Source organism: Pteropus medius, unplaced genomic scaffold (assembly GCF_902729225.1).
Source record: "Pteropus medius unplaced genomic scaffold, Ma_sr-lr_union100, whole genome shotgun sequence".
Taxonomy (NCBI): Eukaryota; Metazoa; Chordata; class Mammalia; order Chiroptera; family Pteropodidae; genus Pteropus; species Pteropus medius.
The window spans coordinates 6971736-6986546 of record NW_024344241.1 but is presented as its reverse complement, the minus strand read 5'-3'; the positions used below and the strand labels follow the sequence as shown (position 1 = coordinate 6986546).

Sequence of the window (14811 nt, the reverse complement as noted above, 5' to 3'; positions counted from 1 at the left end):
AAAACTGTAAAAAACTAAACAAGATAACCTTTGGATTATCCACCTTCCTGATCTATCTTTAGTGAAAATTCAATTCCATTCAATAGTCAAAACGTAATTATGATTAATAAAGTATAAAAAATATAGAAACACGTGCATTGCATAACAAAAAAAGTATGTTATAGTATGCGGACAAACAGCGTTTAGTTTATAATTTTACAATCTCATTACATGTTTGAAATCATCATTAGTTCCAATGTATTCTTCCTGTGTTCATGAACTATGGCTGAGAATGGCCTGACTGCTGCCATGGAACTAAGATTTCAGCAATTAGAAGAATTAGCCTCAAGTGCTCTGACTTCACTGCCCGGCTACAGTAACTTTTGCAACTTCTTCCCACTGGAGGTCACTGTTACATCATGGTTCCAGAGATGAGCATCAATTTGTCCTGAAAAAGGAACTAGACCATGTTATCTGTCCAGTCTGGCTGTGTTTAAATCTTTGTGCCCAGATTCCGTATTAACTTACTCAATAAAGAAGTAGAACAAATAACCAAAACAATCATCAAATGTGAACTGTAATTCAGACAATGTGAAGATAATACAAATTGTCCTTAGAAAATGCATAGAGATAATTTGTTTTCAAATATTTACCATTTAATTTTTAAAAATAAGTCCTAGTCAAATTTTTTATAAATAAACCAAATAACCTGTTTCATGTATTAGGTAAGCTAATTCATTCAGGAAGAAATATCATAGAATATATTTGCATAACTTTGGGCAAGTTTCTGACCTCACTAAGCCTCAGTTTACTTATCTATAAACAGAGGTAGTAATTATATCAAATTCAGAGGGCCATTGTGAGGATTAACTGAGATGCTATATGAAAAGTGCTTATCATAGTACCTGGAACACAATACACACAACATAAATGTTAGCAACTATTATTATTATCCATAGAGTCCAGCAGGATGGTGCCTACAAGGTTTAAATAAGTTTATGTTTGTAAAGTGCTTAGCACAGGGTCTGGTCACAGTGAGGACCATTTACATGTTTACTAAATAAGTAAATAACCTAAGTTAAAAGCATAAATAGGCAAAAGGCGAACATAGTCTTAAGTATTTAGAAACTTATCTATATTATCTTCAATTCAACATGCTTATTCTAGAAGGTTGGGAAGAAATGAGACCTAACACTTGTCATTATCCAGTTTTAAATGTTTAAATAACTAGAGACTGCCAAGTAGTCTAAGGGAAGACCCTAAAATAATTACATCTCTATAATTATGTTGAGCTACAGACTGAAAGGAAAGAACAATTTGCTCAAATATGTATCCTGTGTTTGTCTTTTAAATAAATGATCTTATTTCATCAGATTCTGTCTCTTTTTGTGACCATTAGCGAAATTTCTTGCATCATCTTTGAGTTTCAGATATCTGCCCTCCAAGCCACAGTTATATTTGGCAATAATCATGGGAGAAGCCCAGCAGATCCAACACTGTCTTTCATGCAGTAGAGGACTCAGTAATTCTTTATTGAGAAAATTAATATAGAATCTAGGTACAAAGATTTAAATGAGTACTTAGACTTTGATACAAGCTGCTTAAATACATTTATGTTCCTGCTTCATCCAGTAGATTCTTAAAGAAAACAGGTTCTTTAAAAAGAAAAACGAGAACTTCGAGAGTCTGAAGGTGAAAAACTGCTGATTACTAACACATTTTGGTGCCATTTATTTTGTGTTGAGGTTCTAGCAGTTTTATCCACAATTGCCTGTTCTTCATCAGTGCAAATATCAAGGCAGTGAAAAGACAAAAATATTAGAATTATTTTGAAAATAGTTTTGACCTTACAGATCTCTGAAAGAATCTTATGGTCCCTCAGGACATCCAGGGACCTCACTTTGAGAACTGCTGGTCTAGTGGATGATGTCCCAGTGAAAGTGCTGGACAATGTAGATTCATCATGTGTCCCCCATGCCTGTTCCAGCCTCTCTCAGACAATTTGGGAAAACATCAAGAATTGCTAGGAGCTTTCTTAAGGTTTCTAGAGTGGATAATGAGCGCTTTCTGAGGCCACAGTCACAAGGCTCTCTGAAGCTCTCTCCAGAGAACAGAAGGGGCTTGAGTAACTCAGGAGAGTGCCTTTGTCAGATTCTGGGAGATTTAGAAGCTCCAAATAACATCTTCACCTCCCGTTGTTTCCTCCTCTCTTATCCTCTAGGTGTTCTTGGGAGCTCAAAACCCATTTAGAATCTAAAAGCATCCTGAAAACTAAATATATACTAGACTCAAAGATATCCAAGCTGGACATGGGCCTCCTAACTGACATATGCTCTGGAACAGGCCCAAGGTAATAGAGCGACGCTCACCAGAGGTTAATTATTCTGCCCTATCAGAACTCCGCAGTTGAAATTCCAGGGATATACCAAATACAATGGAGCAAAAACTCCACTTAGAATTGTATGGCTAGAAATGAGAAAATGCTACTATAAAACATTTATATTGCACAGAGGTAGAGTCCTTTCTCAAGAACACAGAAAAAAATACATTATGAATTAAAATCTTGTCTTTATAATTCATTTCTGTACTTACCACTTATTTTAAGTTCTGATAAGCCCTAAACTCTATAAAAAGTATAAAAACAAGAAGACTTTACATCTTTGTTGACTGCTCACATTTGGAATGCAAATATTAGAAGCTAAAGGTCAACTAGACAAATTCCCCTCGATTCCAGCCTGGCCCCTGCCTTTTTTTAGATTTCCTGACACCTAGCAGTAAACCTGAGCCTTCCCAGCTCCCAGACTGAGGCCGTGGAGAATTGTTTTTAAAGGAGAAGACAGAGGTATTGGAAAGTTAAGAAGTTGGACGCTCCTACCTAGAAAGAGGAAGTGCCAAGGCAAGAGGCCGGCAGGGCTGGCTGGTGATCAGCCATCCTGAGAGGCGAGCTGGCTAACCCAGAGCCTGCCCCAGTCACTGGTGTACTGCACCCACATGGGAGAAGGCCAACAGGGAACCATGACAGTGACCATACAAAATGCTTCCCAACCACTCTGTGAAAAAGGCTGGCTTTGATGAAATAAAATTTAGAAAGAGAAACATAGGAGATATGGTTGAAAGATAATTCTGATTTTAGGAAAGGATGTAGTCCTGTGATGTCATGAATCTTGGGCAAGTCCATTTTACCTCTCTTGTACTTTGAGTTCTCCCTTCAAAGAAGAATTTTGTGAGCTGACCTCCAAGGTTCCGCTAGAGCTGTGCTTCTAATGACCTTAATCTTTGAGTCACAATCTATATGCTAGAGTACAGGCCTTCAACATCCATTTGATAGAGAAATGCTATAATACTCTGCACTCATCAGAATCCCTGAGTAGATAAAGAAATGAGCCATGGATTATACTGTAAGTTTGTGCTGATATCCAAATAAGCATTTTTAATTTTTACACAATCAACAGACTAGCAAGTCAAATACTTTTCCGTAATTAAAAGTTGTAAATAAGGTTCAAGTGATGCCTGGGACCCCCATGAGAACCTGCATTCGCCCATATGTAACTGAAAATTCCAGGAGGTTAGTCACCCAACTAGACAGCCCTTGACCAGTGGGAATGTCACCCCGTGGATCAGTGCCCCCTTCAGTTCTACAGGTGAACAGTCCTGAGGTTACCACTGGCAATGGTCAGCTTGATAATGTGACCTTGTTGAGGCTTCTCCCCTTCCCTATTTCACACTTCCCAGGCCCCCATTCTTATTCCCTGAAGTCATTTCCCAAAACAAACCACCTACACACATGCTCTTGTCTCAGCTCTGCTTTCTGATGGGACGTCAGAAGCAACAATATGGAAAACGTGAATCCAGGCACTTAAGAAGCACTAAATAAATTTTACCTGTTATTGATATTCTATGTATCTGCTATCTAGAGGGAAGACTTCGGGTCTCTCTTCTTTCCACTGCTGTCTGCTTATCACCAGTTTCTCTGGTTTTTGTTATTGTCACTACATGGCAAGCAGAAAATGAGAAATGGAGTTGAAACTGCCAAATGGCAGAGGGCAAAGACCTGAAAATAGCTTCCTGAGTCCAGGTGTCCATAAGCTGATGTGGGATCATCTCATTGTTAGGGCTTTGGGGTTAACTAACAAATCATTTTTAAAGTTTATGTGTATGTATTATCGTATATTTGAAAACTTAGAGTCAGCACATCAAAATCATGATTTTATTCTGTTTTTGCTTTTGTTAATATTTTTAAACGACTTGATATATGAAAATACTAATAAGGATAAAAATAGTATGCAGATGTAGCAAAATTATAAAAGTGGTAAGTGAAAAATTGAAGCCTGGGAAACACTAATAGATAAACATGGTTTTTACAATCATAATGTCTTAGGTAAGTGAATAAGAACATAGTTTGGTTAATTATATTTAGGAATTTCATTATCAAGTGTGTTACACATTTTTTTACTTGGGAACACAGACTTGATTTGTAATATTTATATTTTTTACTACATTGCTTTAACTTTTAGAGAGAAAAATAAGGTATATTTTTCATATTATCCCAAATAACATGGGACTATCAGAATTTTAATTATTTGGAGAATCTGAAATGACGCAAACATAAATATGACTCATCTGTGTGTTTGGTGCAGAACACCCAGAACTACATGGGCAGTTATCTGTACCTAGTGTGCTGGAAAAATCTTTCAACTATTTCGTGTTCTGAATGGATACAGAGCACATTAATATCAAAAATAGGATTCTCTGATGCCCTATAAAAGACTCTTCCTAAAACTGCTGTTTTTATAAAAAATGTCTAAACCCACATTTCTAAATAGTCATTAGCAATGGGAAAAAGTAAGAGGATATGTCATAGAATCTGATTTAAGAGACATTTTCTTTACAGTAAAATATTGCAAAAACTCTTTTAAATACACAACAACAACATTCCTAATTAGCCCGTATATCTTGTTTACCTTTTCGTTGAGAAATACTATGAGGGCTACATTCTCATAGCTTGGGTGAATAACTCATTTTTTTTTCCTTTGGAAGATTAAAACCCTCATAGTATTTCCCATAGAAGATAGATTAAACAGCCCAAAATGATGAATGTTTGGGCGACAGTGACCAAATCTGAAAATGCAGACCTAACTGTGATATTATGTCAGACCTAAAGAGACTTATAATGTTTTATAATGTCTTATTTTAAAAAGTCTGTTCCTGTCTATCCATCTTTCTCCTATCTCTTTTACCTTGTCCTCAAGTAAGATAGATCAGATGATAAATCATTTCAAGATTTGCCAATTCCTCTGAAAGTGAACTTAACAGTCCCAGAAATATTTACTGTGTCAGGGTGCACTGGAAAGGCTTGGAACCATTAGAATAGTCTGACTCCCAGAGCTTTCAGTCCTCTAAACACCACCAAGATGATGAGTTGGTGGTTTCTTGTTGAATGAGATATTTAACAAGAAATATAAGGCATTTATATACAGGCATAGGGATATATTGCCCAACTCCACTGGAGAAAATTTTTTTAACTGTAAATCATGCATTCTCAATGGTGGTGACATCACACACAAGGGGATGAAAATTTATTCTTTGGGAGAAGTGACAAAAATCTTTTAATGTATAAAGCACAGATATACCTTTAATTATAAACAGATATACCATCTATCTGTGATATTAAGATTTCTTAGGAGGTTTAACTGGGACACGGGGGAGGAAGCAAAAGTCTCTGGAAGTAGAATAAGTGATAATCGAAAAAAGTTGAGGAACATCACTATAAATCCACTTCCTATAGGGAACAATGATTTAGACTGTTTTCTGTAATATTTCTAAACTGTCTTATATTGTTTTAAAAATAATTTAGTCTATGTTAATTGATAAAAGAATTAAATACGTGGAAAGAGATGTTTTCCCAGATACAAATCCCCTCTCTTGGGAAGTGCTAAAATCCATAGAATCTGAATCACTTTTCTTCATTCAGAAATCTACTATTTTCCTGGCTGAATTCCATTCCTGGAATAGCTATGATATCAAGTAAAAGACATTATCAGACAACGGTTCAAAGGAAAAAGCATAGAAGGCTGAGCTAGATAGCTTTCTCAGAAGAGGTGATCACTGTTCAGATGTTGTTTTGCCATAGATTTCTTAATAAGGGGAAAGGAAGTTTTGCCCTCATGTTATTTTATTTTTATAATTAAGTCATATAAGAAGTAAGAGAATGAAGAGATGTTGACATTATTTTTAGCTCTCGCAAACAAAAATAGATCACCAACTTTAATATACATCAGGAATGGCTGTTTTGAGGTTCCCCCAAAAGTTGGTGCAAGTGTTTGAAATTTTGAAATGTGCTTCATGCCTCTATTATAGCTCAACCTCTCCTAAGACAGTAGTCTTAGGGAAGGATTAAGACGGGCATGCATTCCTTCTCCTTTGGCAAGCACCACTCCCTGGTGGGAAAAATTCAAATAAAACAGTAAAATGAATCTGACTTAGTTAAAAGTGATGTTACTACCTGTGTGTCCTCAAGAGCAGGAGCCTGTCTGTGACCTCCCCGTGTCATCATGGACTGGAACACACGCCAGAGTAAGGAAGATGAGATGAGGCACACACTACCTACAATCCAGATGTCTTTTCTTCTAAAATATAAATCCATTCTCTGAGAACAGCTATAGAAGTTACTTTGCTTATGCACTCCTTCCCTCCCTTGATCTAGCAGAAGCATGTTTCTAAGCATATGCTTGTTACATGCTCTGTTCTGAGGAGCAGGCGTTGCCAGATTGCAGAGGGCTCTTGTAGGATCTTGTGAGAGATGTTTCCAGTTACATGATCCACAGATAATCTGCCTCTTTAAAAGGAAAGATATGATAGTCGGTGTGACAGATCTGAAACAGGTGCAGGGTCAGAGAGAGACCTGCAGGCGACCATTGACACCAATGCAAGTGTGTTTGCCCCTGGTTCAAGGAAGGATGATTAGCACAACAGAAACTGGCATCTGCCTTGATGGCTCTGCCACCAACAGGCAACTTTCTCCTGCCCCAACGGGTAAGGAGAAAAGAGGTGAGCTTGGATAATCTTGGGCATAAAGAATAGAAATATATATAGCAGACGGGAGAAGGCAGAGGGTAGCAGACAGAACCACAGGAGAATGGAACTCTGGTTGCCTGAGAAAATTATCTGGCTCTTTTGTTGTTCATTAAGAGGTGGTGGGGGGGAGGGGGGTGCGGTTGGGAGGCTGGGGCGGCGGGGCGCAGGGGTGGGGGTGAAGAATTAAACAGTAAGTTAGATTTGAGGGAAATGCAGAATGAGGGCTATTCATATAGAACATAGAGAATTAACAAAAGAAATCCTTTTGGTTGTACAAAAGTAATACTAATTATAGTTATGAGAGTTATTTATCATTTATGAATTCATAGTTTATACACAGTAGAAGAAATCGTTTTGGTTGTATAAAAGTAATACTAATTATAGTTATGAGAGTTATTTATCATTTATGAATTCATGGTTTATACACAGTAGCTATTAAGCTCATCACTCATATGTAGCAGATTAATTTCTTTTAGGTTTTATTTGATTTCAACAGCATATTATGTAAGATTAGAACTAGTTTTTTATAGCATATCTGCTAAAAGCTTTTAAAATTCTACACTACTTAGGTGATTTTGAACACCCTTTAAACATACTACAATGAGAAAAGTCACAAGAAAACATAATAAAACAGAAAATAACCAAAACATGCTAGAAAAGTAGAATATGTAGTATTTAATAAATTCAACAACAACAACAACAAAAAACAAAGTAGAAGGAAAGAAGACAGCTAAAAATAAATCTAGTGGAGGAAAAATAAATAAAAATAGAAAAACCTGACTAAGAGCAGGAAAAGAAAAATAATCTGAGCTTTTCCAAACCATGTTAACAAATATGTTGTTAAATTTACAGGTAATTTTCCCCGCTGGGACTAGAGAGTAAAGACTTTTATGTAAAGAATTGCACTTCAAGTCTTCAAAACAAAGCTTCCACATCACGGTCTGAAAATCAGAGTAAAGTCATTTCAGTGCACCACAGTGAAGATTTCTACTATGATTAGCAGTGCTATTCTTCTTAAAGAGAGAAGGATAAAAGAGAAGGAGAGTAAGTGGAGAAAATTATGGCATTTTTCTTAAGAAAAATGTGGTATTTATTGTGGCCCCAGCAGAATATGGAGACTTCAGCCTAGCTCTGTCTACATACTTGAAGACATCTGAGCTGCTGAAATGCCCTTTGCCCACAACCCCTTCCTTGCCAAAGCCTGCTTGCTACCATGGCATCCACTTATTGGGCAAGTAAGAGCCTCCAGCATGGTGGCCCTAGCAGCCACAGAAAGGAGAAGAGCTCTGCACCTCCCATTTGTGTGCACATCCCATTCTTGTGCTCCACAAGGCAAGAGAGAGACAGATAAATTTATTGCTGGCATCTCTGGGCCCATTGCCATTTACAAAAAAGAAACTGAATGGGACATATGGAGTTACTAGTCATTCCTTCCCACCTTCTGCACTGCATTGACTGCAGAATCAAAGCCAGGAGGCTCAGGTTACACAAAGGATATCAGACTAATTGAGTAGGATGTTCTTTTAGGGTTTCTGAGGAATGACATTATCAGTCTTTTCCTCAAAACTATTCTAAAATATTATTCTAACAAATTATTTGGTATCTAATATTCTGGAACAGTTAATCACAAAAACAATTCTTCCTAAAAATGTTTCTTTTTCAGCTTAGCACCATTTCAACTCTTTAAAAATATTGCCTACTTATAAAAATTATATCTAAAAATTATATCACAGAACCCAGAGAAAAACAGTACTGAAAAAATAATTAAATTCATATAAACTATACAGATAGTTGGTTATTTCAAAATTATCCAAGAATATTTTGTCTTCTTTGTCCTACAGAAAGTAATAAACAGAAAAAGAAATCCTGTTTGTTTGTATTGTAAATAGCCCTAATGAAGAACTCCTTCAAATCTGGTTGAAATTTTGCCTGTGAAAATTTCTCTTGGTGTATACCGAATAAGACACTTGACTCATAAAGTGGAGATCTCAAAAAACCTAAGTTTCAAACTAACTCATTTCTTCTCTCCAGTACACTTTATCATTCTTTATTCACTTACAATAAAAGGCTCCTCTGCCTTTCATACCTAACAGCTCTATTCATGTCTATTATACATTAAAAATGCCCTATCTGAATAGCACTTTTCAGAACAGTAACTGGACAAAAAAAAAAGATGTTTCCCAAATCTATCTAATAAGAATCAGTTGCTCTATTAAAAACAATAACTCCTAGCTCTCAACTAGAATACAGAATTCACTTAGATTGATCTGTTCTTTCCACAAACATTTTTGGTGCCTAATATGTGCTAGTTACTAGGAAAGCAACTGAGAATATAGAGAGTGATATGACATCCCGACCTTGAAGAGTGATACTAGAGGAATGTAAACACATTCAAAACAATTGTATGTGCTAGACTAAAGCCCTGGGCAAAATGTCAAGAGGCCCATGCTGGGCCAGGAAGTGTACTTCTATGGATCTATCAGTGAGAATTGACTAAGCTAAGGCAGTTGGGAGAGATTGCTGCTGGCTAACATTTATTGAATGCTTAACATGGTAACATAATATGCTAAGAGCTTTTTATACATTGTCAGCTTGATTTTCACAACAGCTATAGTCCCATTATCCAAATGAGGCAGCTCCTTGGTTGAATTTAGTGACTTGCCAAAGATCAAGCAGCCATGATTGGGATCAGGGCTCTCGTACTGCAAAATTAAGACACAGGCATGCCATCCAATAAGGCTTGCTTATCCCTGTCTCTGACCATCACTGTCAACATCCCTGCCACCTACCCTGTGAGGAGCCTAAGGTCTTGAGGAAATTTAAAACCTATTCTGCAAAGTAATTGTATCCCTCACAGAGCTTCTCAGAATTTCATGCCCAATCCCATACTTTTAAATGATCCTTCTTAATAAATATGTGTTTCCGTAAATTTGCTTTCATAACTTCAAAGCCATAACCACAGTGTTGGCATAGTCTCCAGGTAGAGATGCATACTCAAAGGCCTTCTAATTACTTTCCAAACTCAACTGTATAATTTACAATGCATAATCCTCAGTGAGATAAATTAATGTTTGGCTATTCAAAAACTCCATAGTTCTACACACGAGTGACGAAATAGAATTTGAAAAAGGTCTGACAAATGGCTATCTTTGTTGATGCATGTAAGAAAAGATAAGGTAGAATAAATACTTTCCAGGAGACTAAATTAGCATATAAATTACCTCATTCTTTTCAGATCTTGACTCCTGTTCACTAGAACTTTCTTCCAGAAAACATTTCACTTTCTCAACCTTGTCCATGCACTGAAAAAAGGCCATTTTCTCCAGATGGTTACTGTTGTAATACGTGTTGATTTCTTCCAGCCTCTTCACTTTTAACATCTTGGTGGTGAGTCCAATTAGGTTACTATCTGGAGTGTAGTTTTCATCTCCCTCTGTTCTTGATTTCTAAATCAAGATGCAATCGTGACTTTTGATTGCGCCTTCCTCTTTACTGTAAAGAAAAAAAACAAAGTTCTCATCATTTACACATTTGACTTTTTGGTAAAATGACTGGTGAGAATTTTGAAGTCTCTTTTATTTAAATTGGAGAGAGGATCCAAAAATAGGAAGAGAAGTGTTAATATTAATATCAAGTTTCAAATGCTGGAACTTTAACAGGAAAAACGTTTTCCCCCATTTTTTCCTACAAAAGGAAACAGTAAGAAGCAACCTTAAATTTCATTAGGCAACTAATATTTCCCTCACTGCATAAAATAAGATTTTTGTCAAATGGCCAATTTAAATACAGAATATAAAGTTTCTTTGAGTTTAATTGGGATTGTAGGTTTTGCTCCTGCCATCCCCAGTAGGAAGGGCTTCCTGCATAAGGAGTCTCTCATGCTTCCTCTGGGAATTTTGCCCCCCTCTGGGGAGTGGTCTCCACCAAACGAGTTATTTCCAGAGTAGTTCTCTGCCTACATCTTAAAATATTTGGTGTTTATTTAAAAAAAAAAATGTTTCCTTACAGCCTTCTCACATAGATATGATACCCAGATATCTTTCTTTTCATCTTCATTAGCAGCCCAGTACCAAGTAGTTCAAATCCTTGTGCTCTTCTTGAAATACTTCCCTTTCAAATTAGGTAATACACGTACTACTGTTCTGGTACTAGAGATCTACATATATGTATGTATCTACACATCACTTGATTATATGGCCGGATGTGGGGGGTAATTTGATTTGTGGCAGGTTTCCACCGCCAACTCCTGAGGCCCCCTGCTGGAGATTTTCTGAAAATTGCTTCTTTCAGCTTTTTCTTAATTTAAAATCATCTGTAATTATCTCCACAAAACTTTATCTTTTACTTCTCAATTTATATAGTAAAAATAATACCTTGAGTTCCAAATTATTTAAAATAGAATGGTCTACAAAATTCCACTTAGCCATATAAAGTGCTTACATTCAAACACACTAAAATGTAAATAGAATCAACCAGAGTACTATAAGATACATTACAGGCCATTATTAGCATTCTCACAAATTGCCCTGTAAAAAAGAATTACTGAAATAAGAAGAGAAATGCATGAATATTTCTAAGGCAAACTATGACTAAAATATCACATGTAATTGCAAATGCTACTGAAGTTGTATCAGAAAGCCACACACAAAAAAATAACATTGAAGCAAAAGCTTAGGTCCAAGATATAATAATTTCAAAAGAAAAATTAAATGTTAAGCTCTACCTGGAGTTTGGTACAACTTGTTATTTAAGGCAACATAGACAGAAAGAGCAGAGATCTGAGAGGTTATAACAATTTTTTAAAAATAGAGTAATTACCATTTATGGAGGACATCCTAGAGTTTTGACCCCTCCAAGTGTAGAGTATAAGTTCCGGCAGGTAAAGGGAGGTTTTTCAGAGTTCAAAGTGACCACATGTTTTTCTGGTATAAGTTTTTACTCTCAGTCAGTATAAGTCTTCTGAAAAAACAAGTCCCCACTATGAAAGGAAGTATCTTCTCAAATGCCACTTTGAGCCCCTGTTTAAACTAATATGGTCCTTGATCTCATGTTGCTCAGCTGTTGCCTTCTTAGTCAGATGGGGAAGAATATTAATTTTAGACACCAGGCTTTTCAAAGCCAGTGGCTCCATTTCAGAGGTCAGGTAAGGAAAGGAACTGGGAGCAGTGGCTGAAATAACACCTTCACCTTTTCCTGTCATCGGTATGTCAACACTCAGAATTACAAAGCTGCATTTGTCTTTGGTGATCATATGACTGGCTATTCTGCCCCTTTCATACTCATGATTATATAAGTGTTCATTCCTAGCTGAGAGGATCCTGGGTGACGGAACTCCACAGCCACCTTATACTTTGAACATACCCAACTAGAACATGAGAGATGTTTTGAAAGCGCTTAGCAAGTTTTGATTTTCTCAGTCTTTAAAATTACTTGTAACATCTCCCACTGTTTATGGCTCTACGGAAAGGTCAAAGGCACGGGCATGCAGGGAGTTACAAAGAACAATAATGAATTTTCATAAACTCTCCTTATAGGCAAGACTGTCCTTTTTCCATCACAGGCCAATAAAAGAAAATCCAGGAGAACAATCCAATTGTCTAATTCTAACAGTAGCATTTAGGCAAATCTAGCGTTCCTAGATTTATTTAAATGGCATAAAACCTAATTGCTTAGAAAATAGAACTGGTAACACAGACAATTCTACAATTCTTCAAGGCCCCAGGCAATTTTCCCCTCTTTTCTGGAGCCTTTGCTGATCCCTCCATTCCCCACCCTAACACCAGCTTTTAATGTTCTCTTATTTTTCAAAAAAAAAAGAGTTCTTATTTTTAATTCATATTAATGATGTATTCTATATAAAATAAAAATACATGCTTCTATTTGGATAGCATATAAAGAATTATAGCAAAATCTTTAAAAAAGCAGGAGTTTGGGTATTTTTCTAGAATTAGAGAACTTTGTTCTTCAGTAAGAACAAGTAAGCAAAACTATGTATTTGTTACAGATAAATTATTCAACAAATTGTTATGAAAAGACTGAACTGTTTTGAGGTTACCAATTTTTCTTAGTATAATAAAGTGTGAAATAGTGCTAATAAGGTGACAAATACACGCCTCCCAACCCCCATGGAAAGAATACAATGTGTACAGCCTTCTGCCGATTTAACCATACCCTCTACCCAGACCATCCAAACAACAAAATCAGACTTTCCATACCCTCAGCTCCAGCAAACCAGCCATAGGCTCCAGTGAGCAAGAAAACAGCAGAATCCCTTCCTTTGCTTTTTATTTTTAATATTTTTTAGAGTATTTTTATATCTAACAGAAAAGGTGAAAAATGAAAAGATAGCACAGAGAGTACCTTTTCATGCCTGCACCCAAATTCCTTATTTTCGACTTCTTATGTTGATATGGTACACTTATGGTACACTTATCATAATTAATGAACCAATCTTGATACATTATTAGTATTAACTAAACTTCATATTTTATTTAGGTTTTATGTTTTTCCCTTATGTTTCTATTCTTTTCCAGAATCCTCTCCAGGATTTCACATTGCATTTAAAACCAATAGGATTTGTTATGGATTGGATATGCATATAAAAGGAAAAGGTAAACAAGGATGACTTTAAATTTTATCCTGTGCACTTGAAGGAGAGAATTGACATTAACTAAGATGAAAAAGGCCATGGGAGCAGCAAATTTGGGGGGAAAGGTCAGGAGCTCAGTTTTTGACAAGTTCCTTAGACATTCAAGTTGAATAGGTTATAGAGAGAGAAATCTGGACTTCGAGGGTGAGGTCAAGGTTGAAGACATAAATTTAGAAGTCATCACATATATAGTTCCATGTGCAATATGTATTCAAGAAATATTTGTTTATTAATTACTACAGAGAAGATCTTTAATTGTGTCTATTTCTCCTAAAAGAAGAATCAACTAAAAGAATTCACACTACTTGTCTTCTAGAATTAGATGACAGTAGTCCAGTTCTACTATATCATACTACTTCCAGCTTCCAATGGCGCAGAGGACAATCAGCTTGGAACAATACTTGACCACCACCAAAAAAAAAAAAATCCAAAGTAATGCAGGCATGCCCATTATGGTCTAACCACCTAGCCTCAGCACCCTAAGTCCATATTCATAAAATATTCAGAATGTCTTAAAGAAGCTCTTATGTTTGGAAAAGTTCACAGTGAGACTAAGAGCAGGCCCATGATACCTTCCCCAGATTTCACTAATATTTTGGAGTTAAAGATGTTTTAAAAAGGAAAAAAATACTAACCTCAGAAAAATAGCATTCCACAGAACCATGGAAATTGGAACACTTTTCAAGGGACATTTCCATTAACTAGCAAGAAACTGTGCTGTCAAGGGAACCACACAAAATTATGCGCTGCCAATGACTCTGTATACTGCTGGCATTTAAACCAGGATGGATAATGCTAATAGTTTCTATTTGTATACAGCATTCTGAATGTTTCCAGAACAACAGGTCCTTGCAAAAGTGGACCTGTTATACAAAAACCAAAGTATAAATGAAAGACATATCCCTACTACCCACATAACGATTAAATTTACCTCTTTTCAAAAAGCACCACTGAATATGACCCATAAAAGCAAAATGGATAAATCACACTCCATTGAAATTCAAAACATTTTCTCTTTGAAAGACTCTATAGGCAAATGAAAAGACAAGCTACAGACTTAAAGAAAATACTGTGAAATCACATACTTGATAAAGGATTTGTATCTTGAA

At 36.2% G+C, this 14811-nt stretch overlaps 1 protein-coding gene across 2 annotated transcripts in view; it reads right to left on the bottom strand.

Moving 5' to 3' along the window:
• Window positions 1–10820, bottom strand: part of MYLK4 (myosin light chain kinase family member 4) — a 79608-nt gene extending 68788 nt beyond the window's left edge. The window contains exon 1 of one of the 2 annotated variants that reach the window (XM_039869497.1): window positions 10275–10820. In XM_039869497.1, the coding sequence (XP_039725431.1) occupies window positions 10275–10433 (159 nt within the window). In that variant the 5' untranslated portion in view covers window positions 10434–10820. The remainder of the gene's footprint in view (window positions 1–10274) is intronic. The other variant, XM_039869498.1, reaches the window with a different exon arrangement.
• Window positions 10821–14811: the final 3991 nt, after the last annotated feature.